This window comes from Sturnus vulgaris, chromosome 3 (genome assembly GCF_052056855.1).
Source record: "Sturnus vulgaris isolate bStuVul1 chromosome 3, bStuVul1.hap1, whole genome shotgun sequence".
Lineage (NCBI taxonomy): Eukaryota > Metazoa > Chordata > Aves > Passeriformes > Sturnidae > Sturnus > Sturnus vulgaris.
The window spans coordinates 79122117-79147673 of NC_142245.1; the positions used below are offsets into that span (position 1 = coordinate 79122117).

Below are 25557 nucleotides of genomic sequence, written 5' to 3' on the forward strand. Positions count from 1 at the left end.
AGACACTGACACATGTCTGTTTCCCCTTGCTATCGGGAAGGCAATGTATTCAAAGTGAAAATCAGCAAAATAGAGTGTTTGCACAAGGTGTATTTTGCAGATGAGTTTCATTCATCTCATCTGTTTGATGTCTTATTATGAGCTGGTTATCTGTTATTTACAGTCTTGTAAGATTTTCTTGTCAACCTCGGAAAGAATCTATTCAGCTTTCAGGTCAAAAGATGTATTTGTTTTGTATCATGACACCAAAAGTGGTGTTTGTCAGATTAAAGGGCTGACAGTTGCTAAACATTTGTTTAATTCTAATTGCTGTGTATCTTTCAGGTTCTGTGTCATCTTTGTCACCTTTGCTTCAGGCTGCTGTATTAATTGTGCAGCAAATAAAAAGAGGCTTTGGATTAGCAAAGTCTTTTTACAGAGCCTGTTGGGAAGTTTATGGCCGCTCACAACAACTGCAGATTAACCAAAAGGTAAAAATCCTATATTTGAAAGCTTTTCTTATAAGTGAAAAATGTAACTTCGTGAGTCTAGTGTTAGAGATCCTCTGTTTAAGTGCCTCAGCAAGAGACTGATAAAGATGGTGCTCTTGGAGAGATGACCCAGACAATATCCTGTTTGGACTCTGAAGTTTGTAGTTTGTAACAGCTTCAGCTGAGACTTTGGGATATTCATGCTGATTCATCTGTAGCCTGTAACAATGTGCACACTGTCACCTGTAGACAATGTTTGAAACTGCACAGTATGTTATTTCATTCTGGTAGGAATATTTTGGTTATTTTACTGTGTACATTATGTAGTGTTTGTAGAAGATTTGGTCTATAATAACTTCATCATAAATGCATGTAATTAAAGTTTCCTGAACTGTGGTGCTTGAATGCATGTTACATAACACATACATTGTGTGACTCTAAACTTGTTTTTTGGTTGGTTGTTGTAGCTTGTGTTAGAGTTGGTTACAAGGCATGCTTCAGCTCTGACTTCCCCTGACACTTGGGGTGAGTCCTTGCTGGCAGTGGGATTGTGGCCAGACTCCCTGCCTTCGGGTGTGTTTGCAGCTGAAGACTCACTCCTTTCCACAGTCCAGAGTGATGGACAGGTCCTGATGTATTGTCTGCACAGACTGAACCTCAGAAACTGCAGGTAGGAAGGAAACTTTTTTTTTTTGTCTAGTAAATGAGAAACAATATATGTGAACTATTCATGGCACATCATTGCTTATTGCAAAATCCTGTCTTCATCAAACTGTGCAGGTAGAGACTGTGATTGTCATACTCTGTAACTGTGTTCCTGTTACTGTTCCATACAACCACTGCAGATGAAAGTTTAATTATTTACTGTGTTATTCTTAAGTCTTCCAAATACATTCAAAATACTTGGCTTTTTAATCTTCAGTTAGTGCATTTGACTCATTTTGAGAGTTGTTTAGGAGAAAATATAAGTGCAAACACTGGATTTAGTAGGTAATAAGAGCCCCAAAATCTCTTCCTTCAGTTTCCTTCTAGGCTTTAAAAGACTTGAGCACTGAACTAGTTTAAGTACTAATGATTCTCTGGATTTCCTGATTTCATGTAGTCAATTATTCATCAATAATTTTAGGTCCAGTAGCTTCAGGTGAAAATACAAATCTTCTTCAGACAGAGCTGTCTGAAAGAAGCATTATACCCGCCACACAGGGGGTATATGAAAGAATCTTTATAATTATTTATTGTACAATATAGCTGTTAATTTTTACAACACTGCTGCAAAAACTTGTTTCTGCTTTCTTTGTTTAATAACCTACTCTGGACAGCTACTGGAGGTTGCTTCCAGTGAAAGAACAAGCTGTGGAAGTTTATACTAAGATAAGAAGTTGAAATTGTAAACTCTTAGCAATATGCTGTGTTGTTTGCTATTTTTATTCAGTGTGGTTGTTTATTTATTACTCAATGACACTTCCTATATTTGTCTCTTTAAATTTAACTTTGCATATCATTCTGGTGCACAAATCAATTAAAATTTCTCAGTGATATTATGTGCATATGCTCTTGGGATAGTGCATGAATTTTTTGCAACTGTGAGGTCCTAATAGTAGACACCACTAACTGATTTGAAGCTGGAAACTGGTTTTAAAGCTAAATAAAGGAGGAAAGATCATTGCATTGCCACACTGATGCCTAAAGATGGTTGCGTAGCTTGACCTGCAAAATATATTTTTTCCTGGATCTGGCAACTCAAGCCCTTGATTGCTGGACTTCTTTGTGTTTCAGGACATTACCAGTGACTCTGGAAGATCTGAAGAAAGTTATGCAGTGCACTAATCCTGAGAGTCTCAAGTTCAGTGCTGTTGAGATAGATGCAAACTGGATGGACAATATGGAAGTTCTCCAGGCTTCAGTGAAATTGTTCATAGAAAAGGCGACCAATCAAGATTGGAAATTAAGAGTTAAATGGCTTAACTCCTTAGCCAAAAATCTGCCACAAGGGCTTGGTATGTAGTCATTTAACTTTGTTTTGTCTGAGGGCTGAGTTGTTGTTATGTTTTGCAAATGGTAAGTCTTCTATGAAAATATCCAGACCATTCCAAATTATGAGTTATGGAGACTCTCAACTATTCACACTAACTCAAGGGCATGGAGGCTCCAGGGAGGGACAGAAACAGGTTGTGCATTAGGTTGTGTGTTAGGGAAATAAGGTGATTTGGGCTAAACATTGTCCTTTGTTATTCAACCATTTGTGTAACTTGTGTCACTTCTGAGTTAGTTATTTTTGGAACATTTAGGCAGGCATTAGTCCAAATAATTCACACATTTAGCTTTCTTCTGTGGTCTGAAATCTCAGACTATGCTGTCCCTGTATTAATTACTTCCCCTTTATTTTGCCATCTTTTCAGGCAGGTAGGTCTGTAAAGTAGAAAATATGTAAAAAATACTTTAATGAAAACTGTGCTCTTTCTTTTCTTATTGTAAAGAAAGTAACTGCCCTCCCCCCCAAAAAAGATGTATTGAGAGGAGGATTTGAAGGTATAAATTCATGGATTTTCAGAAACCATAATATACTAGCATACATGTAGTATTGCCAGTTCAACTAGAATTCCTTATATTTATGGAATATAAGGATTTATAGGATTTATGTCTTCAGCTGTGACATTTTGGTGCTTTTAAGACCTTTTGGAGCTAATAGAAAATATGACCAACCAGCATATCCAGCGTGCTTGTGCAGATTTGATTCAGTCTGCTTGTACTGGCTCAGTGGAAGCTATTTTACTTGATTTATACTAAACACTCTTTTTTGCCCATGTTCTCCCTTCTTCATCTGCAGATTCAGTGCGGATTCAGCTGGAAGCAGGTGCTGTAGCCCTTGGCTGTTTTTATGCCAGTCCCCTCTCATCTGGAGTCAGTAACATGATCAAGTTGCTACAGCCAACTATGACAGGTACTCCTGAAAAGGATGAATGTAAGACATTGCTTCCTTTATTTGTTTTCTGAACACACTGCAACCCTTCTTAGGAAATGTATGTAGCAAAACAAAGGCCAAATTCTTAACATATGTTGTCTTGGTCATGAAAGAAAGTACAACTAATAAAAAAATAAAAAAAGAAATCACAACCAATGCAAACATTCTTGCTGTCTAGAGCAGCAAATATGGCAATTAGATGCATTCATACTATTCAAGTTAGAGATGAGTGCTCTGCCCATGAGTCCTGGCTGTGTATCTGTGACTCAGATGTATTCTTACAGCTCAGAGTCATGTTCTGAAGAGTGATTCAGATATTCACTGCCTTTCTGACTTGATAGTATAGGCACCCTCGTCTTTTTTTCCTCGAGATTTGTGTTAGCCCATCTGAAACCCATAGTTTGGCCTGCAATTATCCCTTGGTGTTTTGTCAGGAGCCCAGACCTGTGGCTTCTTTTCCAAGCTTGTTGGGTGCATGAAAACTGCATACAGTGACACTGGGCCTTTTATGCATGGTCCTGGATGTTTTGCCTGGACTGTGAGCCAGACTTGGGTTTCTAAGCTCTGTTTGGGTGCTCTAGCCCCTATTTAATTTATTGTCACTGTTCTGTTTTACAGAACCTGCAGTCAGCTTTAATGCTTTTCTCTTTGGATATCTGGAGTGAGAGAGTTTGACTGCCTTCCTCCTAGGCTGCTTTCTTTCCCTAATGTTCTTGCATAGGCAGAGGGACCAAGAAAATAACTGAGTAACATTTCACTGCTGTCCTGTCTTGTCTGCCTTTCCAGATGAACATGTGATGCCTCTGGACCCAAGATGGAATATGCAGTTTTTGGAGATAATTAGAAATTCCATGAACTTTGATACAGAAATGGAACACACAGACCAGCTTCTTATGCTTTTGAGGTCTGCAGCAAATCGGTGGGTTACAAGAAAACCCTTGTACAGCCCAATGCCTGTAATCAGTGCTGAGTAAACACTTGAGATGTCTGCCAAATGTGTTTTTAGGTTTTGATAGCTGTGATCTAAAATATCAGGCAGGGGTTTTTGTACAGGTATTTAAATTCTTTGCTTCTGTTTTCTGTAAATGCACACTAAACACAATCACTTAATACAGGAGCAGAGCTCCCAGCATTCCCTACAAGCTGCAGTTCTTCAAGGACAAATCAGAACTGTGGGATAAAGCATTAAAGAGGCAGAAGCAGCAGTGTGAGAATTCTGGCAAAACTGCAATGGTTGTCCTGCTTTTGGATTTGGACTGCTTTCTTAATAAGATTAAAAAGTACACAGATTTTGAAGTTCAAGTGTAAGGAAGCAGCTGCTCAAATATCCTACAGGCCGTGATGTTGCACCTGATGAAATCAGGAATCTGCTCCTTGTGAAGCTTGCTTCTACAGAAACCATATTCAAGCAATTAGTTGTGTTGCACCTTGTACTTCTTCCATAATACACTGAATATATTATGTAACTTTGCAGTTCAAATGCCATGTTGTAGTTCATCATTCTAATAAGGCCAAGGTTTAAAACAGTACTGGATTGATAACTATTTTATTTTTACTTCAGGGCAATGTTATTTCTTGACCGAGAAAAAAGAAGTTACGTTGAGAAGAGTTTGATTGCCAGCAAGAAGCCAAGAAACAGTGTCTTAAGAATGTCTCTAGATTTCCACAAAAGTGGGTTGATTTTTGCTGTTCCTTTTAGTTATGTAATCAATTTGAAATATGGTTCATTTGCATTGTTGCGAAATGTGTACTTTAAACATGGTGTGCAGAGAAAGAGCATATGAATGTAAAGCAGTCAAATGAGAACTAGTGTGGTATCTAACTGCTTCTATGAAGTAATCAGTGAATATGATTTTTCTCTTAATTAACCAAACTTCAGGGTAACAGTGGAGAGAAACTGGAATAGCATTCTGTCTTTAGCTAAGAAGAATAACCAAATTCTTCAGATGTGTTTTTGTTTTATGTAACTAGGAAGTTTTACTTCTAAAACAAAGGGTGAAATTTAGTGATGAGGTCAGTGTGCTGCTTAGAAGCAATTGATCAAGGAATCCCTCATTATGGGCTTTTTTAATATATGTATAAAATGCGTAGAGGTAATAGAGAATTGTGAAAATAATGAAGGACTACTTTTATTGCTTCATTTCTTGGATCTTTTCAGGTTGTGTTTTTTTTCCTCAATCATAGAGAGGTTCTAGTCATCAGAAGTTGAGCCATATGTATAGTATGATATGGCTGGAATATTCAGTCTCTGCCTTTCTTTTTCTCTTCCCCAAAACTCAGATCCAGGAAGTTACAACTGTCTTCCTCATGGAATCGTGGTCAACCTTGCTGCTTTCTTTGAACTTTGGGATGCATTTGCCCTTCACTGGGTGAAGTCTACTCAGGTGGCCTTAAGTGATGATGACACACATGATGTGAGTAGACTTCCCACAGTACATTTATGGAAGTTAAGTGAAATAAGATTGTGTGCGGAGCACTATTTTTAGTTTCAGGGACCATGAAAAAAACTGCAGTGTTTCTGATTGTATTCAGAATATGCCTAGCAGTAGGCATATTTGTTTCAGTGGCTGTATTTGTGCCCTGTAATACCTGCTTAGGATGGCATGAACTGTGCTGTAGGAGTGCCTGTTTCTCTTCACTGATGATAAACAGAGTATCCATTTCTATCTGTGATAAGTGTGTCTGAACCTGGGCAGCTGACATGCAGGCCACAGAGGTGGTTCACTTCTCCCTCTCCCTTTTCAGACCATGAATACAATTTTGCTGAAATTGTAGACTTGATGCAGGGATTGTTTAGTTTTGGCTGCTGTAGTTCCACCTGCTGGTGTGGTATTTTTAGACTCCTGGTTGTGTAGCACTAAAGACAAAACACTGTAGGACTCAGAAGTTAACACAAGTGATGGTGGTTTTGCTTTTCCTCATGCTTGAAGGAGGAATTACAGTGTGAGCTCCTTGGCTTGTTCCTAGGTTTTGTACTGCTTGCTGTGGCGGGACCGGTTCTGGGCTGTCTCTGACACAGTCACAGTGGATTCATCAGGGCTGTCACTCCTGGCTCTGCACTGGCACTGGGTTATGAAACACCTAATTGACAGAATTCCTCAGATGCTTACTGGATCTGACCAGAACAAGTGAGTGGCTTTGTTTGGTGGCTTTTGATTGGTTTCTGTTAAATGGCTGTATAAATGTCTCTTTTCTTTAGTATTATAGCTACTTAGCATTGTTTAGATTAGTGTCCCCTTAGTGGTCGTGTTCCATTAGTGATGCAAATAACAATGTATTGAGTAGCTGTTCGTTTCTAAAATTCGTGTTTCCTAGCTTTGTACTTCTGCTTGCTCAAATGATCATCTAGAATTTTTACCCCTTTAGTGAAAGGATGAGAGAAAGACTTTCTTATGCATCATTTTGCCTTGTTTCTCAAACTTCATTAACTGTGGGCTTTTTTTCTCCCATCTGTCCCTCCCTTTTTTTATTTTTTCTTCTACAAGGATTTCCAGGGAAATTCAATCTGTTTCACAGCAGATTCAGAACTGCTTGGTCAATCCTGCTGGTATTTCAGCCAATATGAAGATACTACAGAAATCTCTAGGAAGACCCCTTCCTTTTAAGGTATCAATACTCTGTTTGCAAAGGATTTGTATGTACAGCAATGTCCAGATAGACATTAATATATTTGGAGCACTTGCTTTCCAGGACAGCAAAAACACAATTATTTCGTGTTTGTTAGATTGATAAAAAAGAAAATTTCAGCACATGTTAATGTACATATCTTTTGGGAAATATATTAGTTATCCAGATATAGCATTCCTACTAATAATTATGGTATGTATGGAAAATACTTACTCAATGTAATAGGGTGCCTGAGCAATAAAAATATTACTCCGTGCTCTGTTTTGAAGACTTGTGAATATCAGTGTGCCACTGGCTTATTCAGTGAACATATGTGTATTTAGAACAGCCTGTGCACTTCCTTTATACAGCATAGAGTGGGGCTGCCTTTTGGCTTTCCAAAATAAGACAATAAATAAAACTTTGACAGTTTTGGAGCTTGTTCTTAATATATTTCAGAATTTTTTGTAATTCAATTTAAAAAAAAAAATCAGTAAATTTTCTAAAGAATACAAGTCCCTGTTTAAAAGGAGTGTACAAGTAGTCATGTGCAGTCGTGTTGGTGACTAGTACTTAAATCTGTTTTTTTATGACCTTATCTCTCAAGGATACTCACCTGTCAAAACATGGACAGTTACTTTGTGAGACTTTGAAGAACGTTCAGTGCTTACTAAGAATTTGGAGGGATCCAAATGTATTTAGGCATCCAAATGTATCTAATGTATCTAAGCATTCAAATGTATTTAAATTGAAGGTATAAACTGCAATGTCTTGTAAGTGACAGTAGCTCCTGGTATTTTTTTATTATTTTGTGTATTTATTACCCTTGATTTAGATTAGTTGCCAAGTTTGAAGTACTATTTGTCTGCATGGTCTATGTTATTTCTTCATGAAGGGAAAAAAACATGACTTCACAAGGAATTGTAGCCACCTGTTCCAGTTTCTGTCTTCCTGCTGTATTGAGTCAGGCTACTAGAGGATTATTTTTAAGCTCTTGTTTCAGGCTGGTTATATATAGTGTGTATGTGAATTTGAAATCTTAGTTTTGTCTGCAGTCACAAATCTTGTGTTTTGTTAGTGCTGCTGAAACAAATTGTCCTTTTTGTGTTTCCAGGATAAACTGGGCATGGAATGTTTTTCTCAGTTAAAAGCTCTCAGCAAACCACTGAACATCTTGGAGCTAAGATTGGCCTGTGGAGAAAGTAGATGGCAGGAAAAAATGTGCTGTGTGAAAATTGCTGCCACAGGAATGAAGATGAAGAAAGCATTGCTGCAAGCTGATGGCCTGATAATAAGAGCCAATCATTTAGAAGATGTTAGTCTGGGTAGGTAACACTTGTGAAGAGCCCAGCAGGATTATTTCTGCCATCTCCATTCTTTCGTACACAGATGGAAAGGATGTTAAATGTTCACTGACAAGAAACACAGTACTAGCATTTATGTGCCTCTTCTATTCTGTCAAACAGGTCAGTTACAGATATTTCTGAAAGTTGTACATTCACAGCTGAAAGAAGGAGGAGTCACATACAGTTACTCAGAAGAAAGGCTTCCTGAAGACACCATCTCCAACCAGTTAGACTCTGCCCTGTTAAACCAGCTCTGCAGTCAAGTTCAGCTGTGGCCTGCAATGGAATACATAGGGGTGCTCTGGCAGTACAAACTAACAGCAGATTACGTGGCCAAGGCTTGTGCAAGAAGGTAAAATGTTTGGAGAAAGAACTCCTATATTGCTTTCATAATATTCTGAATCCCTAGCTGGAAGCTGGAGCTTTGGTGCTTTACAACTGCATGTAAATCTGTGCAGGTATTTGTAATTTATAGATACACCTGTGTGTATGTGCATATATATCCATGCAGTACACAAATATATGTGTATTAAGAGTCAACAGAGGATGTTTATACCATATCGCTGAGGGCTACTGCAGAAAAACTGAATTAGACCTGAAGACAAAGGAAGTAGACTAGTGTACATCCATCCTTTTGTATAAACTATACATGCAGAGAATCATAGTTTAAATTAACATTATTAATTTAAGAAGTGTTAGGGTTGTTCTAAGGGGCCAAGTGTATTTATTTTTAGTCTGGTTTACCATTCCTTAAAAGAAAGCTATTCATTTATGGATTTCAGTGAAAGTAATTTTTCGTGTAATGAGACTCTTGGAATCACTGGTTCACTCTTGAATTCAGCAAAGTTCTGACTTTTCACAAAAGTTATAAAGCTAGAAAATAGTTTGTCTCCAAATGCTTTGTATGTTTTGCTCAACATGGAGCTTATAGCTACAGGATATTACACTTTTCCCTCTTTCTCTTGTGTTTAGATTTTGTTAACTTTGAAGGATTAAAGTGGTTTGAGTATAATTTGAGTGCTTGTTTGTCCCCAACGTTTGAAACACTGTCATTTTAATCTTTTGGTGACTTTGCTTGCCATTCTTCATTAGTTTTACTATCCGAGTGATTTATTTCATGTGCCCTGCTTAAACACTGCTTAGGTTGTATTTTTGTACATGCTACAGGAAGAACTGCAGTCAAGAATTAAGGGTCTCTTCAGATCTTGCTCAGTTCATAGCTTTTTCTTTGAAGTTGACACCAGCTGCTTCTCACCAGCTTTCTGGACTGTGGCATCTGTTACACCTTAATGAAGTAAGAGCAAGTTTTATTTTAATTTTATTAAATCAGATCTTTAGCTTAATTAATCTTGCTGAAGTTTTCAAAGATTCTTCAAAATACGTGTATCACTAAGACTTTTGACATGCAGTTTTTCTACCTCTGCCTGACAAAACCTGTTCCTTCTTTTAAGAAGAAAAGTTATTAACTGCGAGCCTTGAGAAAATGTAATTAAAACACAACGTTGAAAGATAAAATACAACAAAGTCTTAAATAACATGGTTCTGTATGATTTTATTTGCTAGTATTGTTCCATACATCCATCTGTGACCTAATGGGGAAATTGTTTTGGTGGCATGTGCCAGCCTGGTTGTATCTATGTATTCAAAGTAATTTTGCACTGAAAAATGCTTTCTTCTCTTCCCATGCCTCTAAAAATTTTTAGTTCTGTTGCAAACAGAACTAAATAAATCTCCTTGATGCATTTGATAAAGCTACTTGATGCATTTTCTGCAGAACATTTAATAACTGCTTAATATTTATGATACAGTGGTTGTATTCCCACAAAGCACAGTAAAACATGAGTTCACCTTAAATGCTTCAGAGCAGAGCATTGGATGGCTTTACCCATTTCATGCCTCTGCACCCTCGTGTATTGTAACAAAAGGTTGCACAGTCATGGACTACAGGCTGTATTCTAACAACTTGCTCTGTAGACATGCTGCATATTTCACAGACAGGAGACAGTGCTGACCTCAGGAAATTTGCTCTTCATTGAGGAGATGCAAGCAAATGCTCTGTGAATTTGAAAGAATCTTGGACAGTATCTTGTACTATCCCTATTGAAAAACAGAATCATACTTTCTTTGTACATGTGTGTGCTTAATTCTCTTTTGCTCCCTGTACATTATTTTCACCTCTAGGTTTTAATTTCTCCTTAGATAAGCCCCGAAGAAATGGCTCTTCTGTCATCTCAGCTAGTTAATGCTGTGTTAGCATCCTTTTGGAGCAGTACTTTTACCATGGACCCAGACTACTGGTTGACCTGGAGGCCACTGCCTGCAACTGAGGAAAATAACTTCTCTAAATCCCATGTGAACCGTTCTATGAAGGTTTGTCTTTTCTGAACTAATCAAATTCTGTGAATGCTCTTGTTGGCTAGCTCAGGTTTTCTAAAGCAATATTGTAAGTTCTAGCATAGTCAGTGCAAGTTGCATCTGAACAATCTAACTCTTAATCTTTTAATTTAGGGCCCAGGCATTTTGACCCGAGCTGTTTTCTCAAAGTGCTTCTTTGAAATTCTAACTAGCAGCAGCAAGACAAGCCAGTGGGATGTGAGTGGGCTTCCTGTCTTGTCATCATCCCATGTAACACTGGGAGAATGGATGGAGAGAGCACAGCAGCTTTACAAAGTCAGCGCAGCTCTGTGGACCAACTTGGCTGTCTCTTCAATAGCAGACTTTAGGTATTAAGACCTCTCTTCCATATATATATGATTTAAATCAAGCATTTGCAGAAGGTTGCTTACTGTGTGTAAACGTTTTCTCATTCCTTTTTCTCCAGACACACGGATGCTAGACTGCAAGGAATAATGCTAAGCAGACAGCTCTCTGCCCTGGTAGATCTGATTCCAATGGATCTTCAAGAAGAATTTTTGGAGTACTGTGAAAAGCTCTACCTCAAGGATCCTGTTGCATATGAGTACCTGCTAAAGATACTTGAAAGCATCACTGATCAGGAATTACTTCCTAAAGAATTCCTGCTTCTTCTGCTCACTTGTTTGCATCAGTTCTATGGAGAAGGGCTTCAGGAGTTACCAGAGACAGCTTGGCGAGGAAGTCTCTGGGTGAGCATTGGCTTGGTGCAGATCCAGATGTGGCTTCCACAGACCAGGTTTGATCCAGCTGTTAAAAGAGAATACAAGCTCAAGTACTCAAAAGAAGAGGTGAGTGTGAAGCCAAGTTGGCTTTTACCTTGTTATGTATAAAATCAATGCAGAAGAGTTTGGCTTGGTCATGATTTTTAAACTATACAGTTAGAACTTCTTTTAATGTCCATGAAAATCCTTGGTTACTAAAATCAGAACCACTGTGAATGGTTTATTCTTTCCTTTTTAGTTATACCAGCTGGAGTGTGAATGGAAAACACATGATTTTTCATCCCAGTTGCATACAGGGAAAAGTATTGAAGATGAAACAGTCAGCAACTATATTCATCCCCACATCAGGTAACACCCAGGCACCCCTCTCTTTTAGAGTTGACATGCCATCTTTGTGTGCTCAGGCTCCGAAGCTTTTCTCTGAAGCTTTACAGTTTTTCTCTCTTTCTGTGGAAACTAGAGTTGCTGGTTTTAAAGTACAATTTTACATATTGAGGTGGTAGAGAAGAAGAAGCTGCTCTCTTTACTTGCAGTAAGGAATTATCTGTACACTTTGTAGTGCTGTAAATAGAACAAATAAAGCAATGGCCGTCACATATTGATAAAGTTGAAACCATGCCCAGAAGTAAAAACAATGCCATACATTTAAATTACAGTACTTTTCTTAAAATATGACAGTATTATCAATCAGTTGAAATGAGATGGATTATCTATCACAGTAGTTTCTCAAGGAGGCCGTTATACGTGCCAGTGCTATTTTGCAAAGCTCTTCAGCTGATATTACTGAGAAATCTATATATGTGTATTTTAACAATAGCCTTTGGCTGTGTTGCTGTGGATGAATTAAATTTCTTACCACATAGAGTACACTGTTGACATTCAGAATCTGTAGCCACTGTTATTTTGTTTGGGGCTTTTTGTAGCCCTTTTTTATCAGAGGAACTTAAGGACCTCAGGAAGTTTTAAGCAAAGAGAGCTTTCTTTCTCCTTTCTACAGCCTTCCAGTTGTGTTCTGTGTACATGGAGATAAAAAACTGTCTATTATTCATTATTTTCCACTTCTAATAGGAATTTTTGATTTAATTATTGTACACATAGAGGATCTGGTAGCTCCATGCTTAAAGAGAATGATAATCACTGAAAGCGGGTTCTGAATGGCAGAGTTTTACCAATTGCTTGTGGTAATATTTTTTTTTTCTTAATGCTCACAGAGCTGTCTGGTAGCAAGAAAAAAAGTACTTGAAGTTTGAAGTGGCAGGGAGAGAAGAAATCTACACTTGTGGGCTACAAGGCTGTCCCTCGTTTTTTCCTTATTTGCTGTTTCACACAAACTAGCAGAGTATTTTCTGATTAATCCTTTCCTGAATCTAACTGCTACGTTAGATCTGTTTGAACAAGTTTGTATGAAGCATATTTCCATGTCTAAGCTGGTCAATGGTATTTATTTCTTAACAGGCTGTTGCATGAAAGAATGCAAGGGTTGAAGGAGCAAATAAGCAGTCTTTCCAGAAGGAAGGCCTTCAGGCCTCCAGCTCCACTGTATGATTGCTTATACCAGGAGGCTCACCAGTACATCAACAGCATAGCACGGATTTCCTCTGTCCAAGACCTTCTAGCCCGCCTTCTGCAGTTCCTCCGTGGAGAGAGACCTAAATCGCTGCAGGCTATACAGAACCTGTTAAATGAAGAGGCATCGTGGCAACAATCCCACCATCAGTTTAGAAAACACCTGGCAGAGGAGTATGCTGTGTTCCCTGATGCCATCATTCCCCTCCAGGCTGCCATCCTGCAGCTGCAGCATGGCATGCGATTAGTGGCTTCTGAAGCGTGTGCAGTGCTGCAGAGCTCTGTGTGCCCAGCTGATCTCACCAACCTCCTCACTTCCTTGTTGGCATTTCCTTCTGTTGGCTGTGCTTTTCCCACTTACTTTGCTCGGGCAGAAACTTTATGCTCAGTGAATTCAGTTGGGGTACTTAATGGACTTAAAAAGTTCTCTCTGAAGCACTCTGAAGGAGGGTCTGAGGGAGCTGAGCAGCCTTCCCCAACTCTGGAACAGCTCCTGGTGAATGCTTTGTTGCATCTTCGATGCCATGTACTATCCAGAGGTGAAATGGACCAGAAATCTCTGCAGCTTTTCAGACATCTGTGTCGGGTAAGCTCTGGATGCCCATAACTGGGAGTCTTGCACTGAACTTGTCCCCTGTGGAAGACATGGATCTGTTAAAACAGCTCTAGAGGAGGGCCACAGAAATCATCAGGGGACTGGAACATGCCTCTTTGTGAAGAAAGGCTGACAGAGTTGGGGTTGTTCACTGTGGGAAGGGACATCTCTGAGGAGACTTTGTTGTGGCTTTTCAGTATATAAAAGGGGTTTATAAAAACGAGGGAAGGAGACTTTTTACTAAGGCTTGTAGAACAAGGTTTAACAGTTTTAAACTGAAAGAGAGTAAATCTGGATAGGGTATGTGTGTTGAGACAGAGGAACAGATTTTCCAGAGAAGCTATGGATACTGCAACCCTGAAAGTGTTTGAGAGTGATTGGGTGGGGCTTTGAGCAGCCTGGTCTACTGGAAGATGTCCCTGCCCATGGCAGAGGGGTTGGATTAGATGATCTTTAGAGGTCTTTATCTTGATAACTATAAGTATGATGTTCTTTAAAATATTCTGGTTTTTTCCCAATTAATTGTAAAAGATAATCTAATATACTGGATTAACTTGTTTGAATTCATCAAGGCATGAAATGATAGCCTGTAACAATTAGCAAAGATTTTATTATGTAAGAAAAATCCCAAACAGAACCCCAAAAGTGGACACATACACAAAAACAACCAGCCCAATGCAAACTTTGTAGAGTTTCTTCATAAAATGTTTAAGAAAGGAAACTAGAACTTGGTCAAGTACTCTGTTGCATATTGTCTTTGCATTTTTCTCATTATCTTATTTAGAGGGCAATTCACAAGTGTTAGATGGCTTTGATTTCTACTGTTGTAGGCCATGGAGGAGGGAAGAGCCAAGCAAAACAGATACTGCCCCACTGATAGGAGATGATTCTAAACGTGAACTTGTGTAGAAGCATCTTGCTTTGTGTTTCCTTAGGCAATTGTGAATGAATGGGATGAACAGGAACGCCGTGCCCAGGAGCAGGAGGCAATGGAACGAAGCCTGTACAGATACAGGAGTAAAAGTCATGGGAAAGGACGGAGCGAGGAAGAAGAGGAAGAAGAAGAATTTAGGAGGAGATTTCCTTTTCATGAAAAGGTAATAGCTGTAACTCTGTTAAGAAACACAAAAATTGCATCTGAAGTTGCTCCTGAAAATAAATGCTATAAATGACATGAGGAATGAAGCAGTTTTTCCTTCATCCGAAAGCCAAATGGGGGTAGATTTTGATAGGTATTAAGTTATGTGCTTGTGGTTTATTTTACCTTCTGGTTGAAAAAGGGTTTTGGGATTTATTTCCAGGTTTGAACTGTACTGTGGTTTGGGTGAATAATCCCAAATTATATAACTGAATGATAATAAAGTTGCTTGAAAAAAGCTAGAATTTTATTTATTTAGCAAGTAAGGTCACACGAGGTTTTACTACCTATGGAGAAGGCTGATCTCCTTGATTAAATAAAGCATCTGGGACAGAACAGTTCAGGTCCTCAAGCGACCACACAGTGTTGAGGTGCTTTATCAGCAAACACAGCTGCTGCTGCTTTTTCTGCAAAGGGGTTTAGTTGGCAGCAGCTCAGGGGTCACACTCTTGCTTGCTGTAGTTAACACCTGAAATGTTCTGTACACCTGTGTTCAGTTTCAGACTAGCAGTCTGTCTATATGGTACCAGCTGCAAATCCTAAACATGTCTTTGCAATGCCAAAAAAAGCAAAAGAGCAGATAGGGAGAGGAGGCATTAAAGAAAGGGGATTAAAATTTACTTTTGATTATCATGTAATTTGCAGGACTTTGAAGATATCACAGCTCAGCCAAGCCTAGAGGAAAAAATGGAAACTGAAGAGCCTGTGGAAGACCAGCTGAAAGCTGACAGAGCTCTTTTGTCCAAGGGCTCTATGCAAACAGTAATGAAGGTTCATCAGCAGTTGTGCTTAAACTTTGCTCGATCCCTGTGGTATCAACAGAGTCTGCCTTCTCATCAAGACAAGCATTATTTCAGTACATTTATTTCTTGCTATCAGACTGGTGCATGCCTGGTGTCACAGTTCTATCCTTTAATTGGTAAGACTGCTAGCAGTATTTCAGATATGCAGGTTTAGATTTGTAATGATTTATTTCAAAATAATTGCTTTACAGGTCATGAAACACACCTGTTGTGGGGAAAATGCACAAAACTGAAAATTGTTTTTCCAGAGAATTTGCCCCATGTTCAGAGTTATCTTGTGAAATGCTTTGATCTTTATTCTTCTATGCATTTTTAAAATTCCTTTTGGTAATATAGAAGACCAACACGGTTTAAAAATTTATTGAATACTGAGTGAAATTTTGATCATATGGATTTGCACAGTCCTGTGGAAGATAAAGCACTTGAAGAAATTTCTCAGAAGTAAATTTTGCAGTGAAGTTCATTAAAGAATTGGTTTAAATTTATCTTATGTATATAAAGTAAAAAGAAGAAAGGTATCGTGGGTTTTTTTTCCACCCTGAATTTTGGAAAACTTGGTGGGTAAATTGTTTTAACGATGTGTGAGAACTCAGAATCATCACTTGTTAAAGCACAGCTATATATTTCAATTCTGATCTAATAAATGCATGTGTGCAATTAAGATGAAGCAAATAAGGGCTGTTGTTTCTACATTACCTTATTTTTGTTTTTGCACCTGGGCTGCAATGTATGTGGGAGTTTTTTTGTGTGTTGGATTACTTTTCCACAGAGCCTTGCTTTATAATAGTATGTCCTTAATGTAAATTTATATACAGAGGAACTGTGTTCTTCTGGCATGATTACAGCCTGGCTTTACAATGCTCATTGTACTTTCATTGAAATATCTGATAAAATAGAAAATATAAACTTTTAAGTATTTCTCGTGTTCCATACTCCCATCTCATTGTTCCAGTGGTATAGTCTTACACCCTTGTAAAAGATAACATGCTTGGGATACAGGGGGAAAAAACCCCCAACTTTATCTGTTCAACTGAAAAGAGAACTAGTAGCATGTGTGATGTCTTCCTTACTTGCTTCCTAGGTGCTGAAATGAATGATAATCTTTTGGGAAGCCAACTTCTGCTGAGCACTCTTCTTCACAATACCTTTTTTGAAGAAGTAACTTCAGATCTTGTGCTGCAGCAAGATGGCCCATATGACTTCTATCAACATCCCAATATTCAGCAAGTCCGACAGTGCCAACCTGTGCTTGACAATTTTGCTAAGGAAATAAATGGGCTACTGCAGGAATGGCCAGAGCATCCTGTACTTGTGCAGGTAAAAAGGCCTCAGCAAATATTTGGGGAAAATTGGAGCATTTCAGGATTGCATTTAATGTGTGAATATGTGTATAGATACGTGCATACAGATTGATATGCTTGCCTAGATGCTGTCTGTATTACTTATGCAGAAGTTTTGAAGTCATACCTGTTTATTCATAAGAGGTATAGGTATTATTGTGTGTATTATAGCTGTTCTATTTTAGTTATGAAACGTTAAGTGGGATTCTGCCAAGTCTGAACTTTAAGTTTTAAGCAATTTTCAGTCTGCCATAGCTCAAAGATCCCTGAGGTCATGCTGTTTATACTCTTGTTTTTTTCTGAAGTTCTTTCTTTCATAATGCTTTAGATTACAGCATCTATGTTGTTGTCTTTAGGTTACATTTCTTGGGGTAATGTAGAAACTCAGATTCCATAGAAACTTTGCATCAGGTCATTTGTACTCCATTCCCCAAGTGCGTTGCCTTAGTGAGCTTCTTGTGAGCCTATACTACACCGAGAAAGCAATTCATAAATGTAAAAAAGAAAAAAAAAATAGTATCTCTTGCAGAGGTCAGTTATGCTCATAGAAATTAACTCAATTTCATGGCTTTTTCTGTTGAAGTGCACTTACTAAGGGCTGAATGTTCTTGTTTTTATTCTGCAGCTGTTAGTTGTGATGGACAGAATCCGGAGTTTTCCACTTTCTAGTCCTCTCTCAAAGTTTCTGAATGGGTTGGAAATTCTTCTTGCAAAGGCACAGGTAACAAGAAGGCTAAGGGAAAGTTCATTTTTCTCTTTAATGTTTCCTTACCTATATTTGCTATCATGTTACTGTGATATGTTGATTAATTAAACCAAGATAGTTACAAACACAGTGCATGAAAGCTGGCTGCTTTTCAGGATTTGGGGAAGTTAACTTGCTCCATGCTGAAAGTTTAAAGAGCAAGAACCTAGTAATCCAGAGTAATGCAATGAGTTTGGCCAGGCAGTGATTAATTCTGGCTTTGAGTAAAGGGGAACTTTCCTTTTCTAGGACTGGGAGGAAAACGCTAGTCGAGCCTTGTCCTTGCGGAAGCATCTTGATCTGGTCACACAACTGATTATTCAGTGGCGTAGATTGGAGCTGAAGTAAGAATTGTCCTTCCATGCTGCTTTTCCTTAGATACTGTAAGCTTTCATCTCCACATGGAGGCACATTCCAATAAAGAATTGCCTTAATTGTGGAACATGCCTTCTGTGTGTCTGTTGTGGTGAAAATGTGTGGGGAGAAGAGACCACCACCGAGGAGCTGTAGTGGATGAGAATGAGCATGCTCAGGCTGTGGTGACTCTATGTATTTGCCTCAGGAGAAGTAGAATCAATATTTTCCAAATGCCATCCTGTTTTCATCCTAGGGTTTCCTGAGCTTGCAGGGTTTTGTCTGTTTAATAACCATCACTAAATTTTCCTTAAAAATTATTGTCTAGTCTCCCTTTTAATACCATGTAAAATTTTTGTAACCACAGCATGTCACAATCAGGAGTTCCACAAGTGTACCTTAGTTTCTGAGAAAAGAAACTTTTGAACCTGCCTCTGACAGATTTTGCTTTACTACCCTCCTTTCTTTTCTTCTCTCATATTTAATAATGTTGGCGAAACAATGATCCTCAGAAGTTGATTGTATATATTAAGCTTATGTGTAGATTCTTTCATCCTGCTAAATTAATTAGTTTAATAGAAACAGAAAACAAATTTTTGTTGTTTTGAACCCAAACTACTCATGATATTTTTGATGTATCTCTCCCTTTTCTTATTGTTTGTAGTTGCTGGTCAGTAAGTTTGGACAATATTATGAAGCAGCATGTGGAGAAATCCACAAAGCACTGGTTCTCAGTCTATCAGATGATTGAGAAGTATGTTCAAGAACAGACAGAGGCAAACACAGAAGGTAAGTGCTGACCTTCAAAGAAATGTAATGCAGTTCTAGTAACTACTAAGGATGTATGATTAAGGTCCTAAATGCCAGAATTTGAAAATTCACTTTCAGGTATAGTTCTTTGCCCTACAATAAATTCCATGGCCATGTAGGATTTTCCATATGGTGTGAACTTAGTATGTATTTCTGAAACCACTTGTGGCTCATACAGCCTATGTTGTGATGTAAAGAAAAGATGTCTGTAAAAAGCATCTAAAAGAAAGTAGAATTGTTGCAGCTGTATGTTATGCACATATAAACACTTCAAACAGATTTGGAAGCTAGGAGTCCTCCATCTGCAATTGGAAAAGACACCTCATTTTTTAGCTGTAGAAAGTATAATTCATATCCCAGCTGAACTGCTTTTAACATTCTGCATAAAGCCTAAAGGATTCTTACAGTAAGTAGGTTTTGGTATGTACTTGTTCTTAGCAAATCTGTCTGTATGTGTTCATGTTACATAAAATAGGGGGACTGAGGGGCAGCGTCTTGCCTTCCCCAGATTTAATGGAATTGTAAAGATGAAAGCACTATCCCCTGGCTTGAGGCCAAGTTTCCAATCTCAAACTACTTAATGCACTTGATGAGCTTTGGTTAAATTACATCTTCAAGAGGACAGCATGTCTTTTTCCACAGATAATACTCTAAAGACACTGTGTTCTCTGCCAGATTCTTCTGGTCTATTTCTGTCCTCATGACTTTGAGGAGTTAAGGAACTGACAGTGACTTACTTATAGTAGGGCTCATAATGTCTGAAAAAGCCATTCATTCATGGAGAATAGCAAGTATTCTGTAAATATTCAATGATTTCTGAAATTCGACCTATAACTGACCTTCTCAGTCACTGTCTTAATGCTGCTTCTTTTTACCTTTCCTTTCTTCCACTGTTGTATTTGTTGGTGTTACTTATTAAATCAGAATTCTTCCCCTTTCTGCTGCTTTCCTATTTTGTTCTGACCTTTTCCTAATTGAGACTCTATATTTAATTGAAAGTTGCAAACACCAGAGAACAGTTTTCATGTTGATCTTCTGGGTTTTTTGTTTTCTCTCACTTTGTTTCTAAATTTCTGGTGCAATGTTCAGGAACTGAGCAAATGGATCTGAAAACACTGGTCAGCACATTACAGGCTTTCATTGAAGGGTCTACTCTGGGAGAGTTTCATGCACGACTCCAGTTACTGTTGGTTTTCCACTGCCACATCTTGCTGATGCCTCAAGTAGCAGAAAAGGGTAAGTTGTTATAATTATCTGTACAGCAATCTCGCCATCAGGTGTTCCAGACTTTTCAAACAGGTCACTAAACTCATAAATAGAACACAAGCCTATGGGGCTGTTTTACTGTTTTCCTGTTGGTCAGTTTACCCCATCCTTTGGTGTTGATAAGCTTCCAAAAAGAACTGGGGTGTGTTTATTGTAATGACACTGAAAAATGTTGTCTTGTAAAAGAAGGATGATGATGATAATTATTATTATTATTGTTATTATCTGTCCCTTCTCCCTTCTAGATGTTCTGTGCAGCATCCTGTGGAATTTATACAATTACTATAAGCAGTTTTCAGAGTGTGTTGAGGCCAAAATCACTGAACTTCGTCAGCCCATAGAAAAGGAGCTTAAGGTAAAAGGAAATTTGGCTCAGACAGTGTATTGGTCTAATCAAAGGAACAGTGGAGCAGATATTGTTGGAATTTGTCCATTATCGTTCTGTTGGCCACTGAAGTCCCTACTAAGCATTTTCTTTGGCAAGAATTAATTCTTGAGGTGGGGGAAGGATTGATTGAAAGCTTTAATGTTTGATCAGTCCCATTTATCTGTGAAGATTTCTATCCAGAGGCGAAGCCCCTGTGGGTTTCCTAACATCTGGCTATGCAGGAGATTTTATGCACTGCAAATATATATGTTAATAAGAATAAGATGCCTGTGCAATTATTCACTCACTTACTAAAATGTTTTCCATTTTAAGGCTACCAGATCATCATAGCTGATTAGGTTTAAAGGTCGATCATCTTTGATGTGGAAATACTTCATTTCATTTACATAAGTAATCCCATTGATTATTTATTTTCCTAATAGGAATTTGTGAAGATTTCCAGGTGGAATGATGTCAGCTTCTGGGCTATAAAGCAATCAGTTGAGAAAATACGGAGGTAAGTCAGAACTTAAAATTAAGCTCCCTTTTTTGAAACCTTCCTTCTAGATGATTTCTCTATGATGTTACATTTGAATGCAGAAATGTTTCTTCTGCTCATAACACAATGAAAACATTTATGTCCAGCAACTGAGAGATTTCCAGGATTACAAAACCCAGTAACTTTTTTGCTTTTATTTTATAATTAGAACTCTCTTTAAATTCATGAAGAAGTTTGAAATTGTTCTGGATGAGCCATGTCGGCCTGCCTTGGTGGAAATCGGTAAGGAAGAGCAGCTGGACTGCATGCAAAAGCAAGAAGAATCTGACGACCAAGAAACCAAAATTCAGAGGCTAAACAACACGTTAAGAAAGGTTCTGTCTGCTAGAACAGATGTTACCAAGGTGACTGAATTAGTTATTTTAAGTGTGCGAAGAACAGTTTTTCTGTTCTCGTCTATATGTTACTTTTCACTGATTTATGCAGGAAAATCTTATGTAAGTGTCAAATCTGTTGAATATATCATAAACTTTTTTGGTCTTACTTGTGTTCAGTGTTATGCAACACTGCAGATGGGTGGGAATGCAGCATGGAATGACAAGCATGGTCTGTACTGATCTGGCACTATATCTGTGCTGTAATATAGACATGAGGCAATTACACATTTCATCTCCAATTTGCTTATATATTGTCTGCAGATATTTATTACTTCCCTACTAGTGACGTAAAATAGCTTGGGAGTTGAAATTATTATTGTGCATTTTTTTTGTAAGCAAAGGCCCAAACAAATAATGATGTAGCTGTAGGATTTGTGTGTATATAAGCTCTGATTAAATATTAAATCACTTTCGGCTTGGATACAGGTAGGGGAATGCACTACATTGTCATATGTTTGCTGTTGACTGACTGTGGACTGTGAACATTTGCCTTGGACAAGCTGATGCTTGGTAAATCCTGCTCCACAGTCTCAGTTCAATATGTCTCCAATTAATTTGCCCAGCTCAGAGAGAAAGTCAGCTAATTTTCTTCCTGAAGGTGATTCCTATTCATATCATTAGTTTTTATTAGCAACATGCAAGGAGACAATCATAACTCATCAGAATTTGGTGGTGAGTGGGAAATGCTGAGTTACCCTCAGCTCTGTTACTTTCTTCAGACCAGGAGCAGGGCTGATCCTGATCATGTTCTGTACAGGAGGGGTAGAGTGAGGAGGCAGAAATCTAATGCAAATCTAATGTGTTTGATTGATCGAGGGTTTGATTTGTTGATCGGTGATTTGTAAGCATGTTGTGATAGTTAACAGGGTTATTGGTTTCACTTCTTGCAGTTCCATGTTGTCTTCATTCCTTAAAGAAGATGCGTGCAAACATAAACTGAACCAAAAAAATAAATTGAAAAGTTTTGCATATGCTGAGGAATTAATTCCGTTATTTAATAACTTGTATTTGCACAGTTTTTGTTGTTCTTTAAGAACAAAATTCATGTCTAGAGGAAAGTTAAGTGAGGGTGTTCTTACCTGACACCCTGGGACATTAGTGATTTAGGTGAATGCCTTTAGACTTCGAAGGCAGGGGAAGCTGACCTGAAACAGTGATTGCCTTTTTCATAGAGGTAATGACTAACACCTAAGACAGTAAGATCATAGCATCTTTCATTCACTTGACTGTTTTCAAAACTAATGTCTGCCTGACATATGTGTGCTATGATTTTGCTCAAGTGTTGGTGCTGAACAGATGAAAGAATCACATGAACATGTTTTGGGGTTTCAGATGAATGCAAAATTTAGCCCTTTTTTTAAAGTTATTTACTCCTAGTGATCAAATGAGAGTTTTGAATATATGTGTATAATTTTCTTTCATTTTTTTCCAGAGGGCACTCCCAGAATGTCAGGGTGTCATTACATTTCATACACAATCTCTTCAGTATCGTCTGTCTAAACTGACGAAAAAAATGAAGAAAATGTGTACAACAGTTACAGAACATAATTCATTCATTAACCTGGTGGAAAATCTCGACCAGTTCACAGGTTAGATTTTCTTGTTATTTCCATACCACAATTGACCTCTATAACGTAAATGGAATAAATCAGGAAAGCCTGCAGATACATAGTTGTCTTCCTAGAGTGTCTTTCCGCAGCTGCTTTGCATGCATTATATTTTCAATCTCATACCTTTGCCTGCTGTCTTCTATACAGGTGGTATTATTGTTTCTGTAGCTGAACTGCAAAATTTAACATTTGATCAGACAGCAACTAAGGAGAAGCAGAAATCAGAGGCAAAGCATATTCAGATGCAGAAGCAACGGGCTTTGTCAGATCTCTTTAAAAGCCTCGCTAAAACAGGTGAGCTTCGACTGAAAATGGGCTTGGTTCAAAAGTACAGAGTTCTTTTACTGTCTTTGCCAATATATCTAAATCCACCATGATATGATGTAAGGTAACACCTTTACCTCCCTCATTCATCAGTCTTTTCATGTCTTAAAAATGATCCCTAACTCAGCTTTTTTAAAAGGACATGGGGCAGTGAAAACTCCTTAATGTACACAGGTCTGTGTTAGTCTTCTTTCAGCTGTGTTGTGTAGTTGAGATAGCTCAGCTACAATGTGTTCTTACTTTAAAAAACTTGTAACGTGTTCAAAGACTTGTTGAAATCAGAACATTTGATGTCTTACTGTATGAGTGACATTTTCATATAAAAAAACGATGGTATCAATGGATGTGTGCTGAAATACCATTCCAGGTTTGTCCTACCGGAAAGGTCTGGCTTGGTCCCGTTCAGAAGATTACCAGGAAGTTCTCTACCTTCGTCCCCTGGACCTGGGTAGTGCATTGGCTGCAGTGAATTGCTCACATGAACTGGATGCCACGTATGTACACAGGACTTTTTACCCTCAGATTGTGTGAATTGTAGCTGTAATGTATCGAATTTATGTGTTGATTTACACTGGGATTTCTTGACAGTCCAGTTAATATAGGATTTTGCATATTCCCTTCCTTCTGTTACTTCTCAGTTTGGTATGTACAACTGAGCAAGGATTTGGGGGTTTTTTAATTTCATTTTTTTTCTAAATTTGCACTTTAACAACTATACCCTCAGTTTCATTCTTTCCATAAATTAGATTTCAATTATCCCTCCACTGTCCAGCCTTGCCTGGGATGCTTTGCTAGCTGTATATTAGAGTATAAACTGCTAATGATTTTATTGAAGGTGAGCTGTGATTTTCAGGGATTACTTCTTTTTGTCTTCATTAAATAATGGGATATTTCAGGAGAAAAATACATATACTTCAAAATGGGCATTACTGGAAAAGCTTTCTTAGGGGAAAGATGTTTTTTCAGATTTTTTTTTTAAATGTTTTTCTGTCAACAAGTGCTTTTTTGTCATTGAGACATGCTGGTTATTGTCCTTCTGGGATGTAAGCATTTAGTTTATGCATCAGGGTAAAAAAAAAAACTTCTGTATAAAGCTGGATTTAGCTGCATGGGGGAAAGAAAAACACTATCACTATTAAAGCACTAAATGGTATTCAAAGAGAGAGATCTCGCTGCTGTTGCTTAGGGTTTCATTAGAATTTATTTTTAAAATTAAATGTTTTCTTACTACTAGAATATTTTTAGAGAAAATGAAGAATTGTAAGATCAATCCATTTTCAAAAAAACAAATTTCAGTCAAAACTGTTGGGTTGAAGAGCTGACCTGGTCCTCCAGCATGCTGAGGTACTTTTTAATACCATACTACTTTGTGCTCTGCCAGGTTGCTGACAGAGATTTCCTCAGCCTGGGATGGATGCCAGAAGTATTTCTATCGGTCACTTGCACGTCACTCTCGGCTCCAGACAGCAATGTTAGCACCTGCCAAGGTAACACCAGCAAAGTAAAACCAGGATCTTTCTTCTGTTAACCTCATTGTACCAGCTTGGACTGAAGTTTCCTAGTAGTAAGAAGGTGATGGGAGATATGTTGTGTAATATGATATTAAATATGATATTTGGTACCACTCATTAAATGCAGCATGTTAAAACCTGCTGTTTTATAAAGGGACAAAATTTGTTTAGGGAAAGAAGTTTATGATCTGTTCAATATACAGTATGTTTCATCCCAGCAGAACCCTAATTGCTACTTCTTGTGCATGAAGAGACACATGAAATGCTGAATCCAAACTTGTAAGGAAAATGAACCCAATATTATTCAGTGTTCTTGAGGAAATCAGTCGATATTTATAATTTGGCATAACTGGAGTCCGTGTCCAACACAAGAAGTATTAATATATTTCTTCCTTTTAAGATTGGTCTAAAACCAGTAAAACAGACAAATGAGCTCTGCCAAACCAGAACCACTTTTCCAGCATTTCAGGGAAAAAGAGCAGCTGTTTTTCCAGAAGTTCTTCCTCTCACTATGTTTTACGCCTTGTTTTACAATGTGATCTTATCATGGTCACATCTGATACTGGATACAAATAGTGGAACGTGACTGTGATCAGTTACACTCTGTGTTATAACCATTTATTCTGAGCTTTAAGATGTGACCACTTCTAATAAAAGGAGTGCAAGTAATT

General features: G+C 38.0%; 1 protein-coding gene across 1 annotated transcript in view; it reads left to right on the plus strand.

Moving 5' to 3' along the window:
* MDN1 (midasin AAA ATPase 1) overlaps window positions 1-25557 on the plus strand; it is a 93360-nt gene that overhangs the window by 46652 nt on the left and 21151 nt on the right. Inside the window, exons 47-77 of the mRNA XM_088162059.1 lie at window positions 325-470; window positions 938-1140; window positions 2247-2467; window positions 3298-3411; window positions 4219-4351; window positions 4994-5103; window positions 5713-5846; window positions 6400-6560; window positions 6918-7038; window positions 8153-8363; window positions 8505-8736; window positions 9552-9678; window positions 10584-10754; window positions 10893-11107; window positions 11206-11587; window positions 11760-11869; window positions 12977-13673; window positions 14618-14779; window positions 15466-15739; window positions 16705-16940; window positions 17589-17684; window positions 17958-18052; window positions 18727-18851; window positions 19962-20108; window positions 20384-20493; window positions 20949-21022; window positions 21213-21408; window positions 22874-23030; window positions 23199-23345; window positions 23743-23869; window positions 24757-24862. Coding sequence (XP_088018185.1) covers window positions 325-470; window positions 938-1140; window positions 2247-2467; window positions 3298-3411; window positions 4219-4351; window positions 4994-5103; window positions 5713-5846; window positions 6400-6560; window positions 6918-7038; window positions 8153-8363; window positions 8505-8736; window positions 9552-9678; window positions 10584-10754; window positions 10893-11107; window positions 11206-11587; window positions 11760-11869; window positions 12977-13673; window positions 14618-14779; window positions 15466-15739; window positions 16705-16940; window positions 17589-17684; window positions 17958-18052; window positions 18727-18851; window positions 19962-20108; window positions 20384-20493; window positions 20949-21022; window positions 21213-21408; window positions 22874-23030; window positions 23199-23345; window positions 23743-23869; window positions 24757-24862 — 5540 coding nt within the window. The remainder of the gene's footprint in view (window positions 1-324; window positions 471-937; window positions 1141-2246; window positions 2468-3297; window positions 3412-4218; window positions 4352-4993; window positions 5104-5712; window positions 5847-6399; window positions 6561-6917; window positions 7039-8152; window positions 8364-8504; window positions 8737-9551; window positions 9679-10583; window positions 10755-10892; window positions 11108-11205; window positions 11588-11759; window positions 11870-12976; window positions 13674-14617; window positions 14780-15465; window positions 15740-16704; window positions 16941-17588; window positions 17685-17957; window positions 18053-18726; window positions 18852-19961; window positions 20109-20383; window positions 20494-20948; window positions 21023-21212; window positions 21409-22873; window positions 23031-23198; window positions 23346-23742; window positions 23870-24756; window positions 24863-25557) is intronic.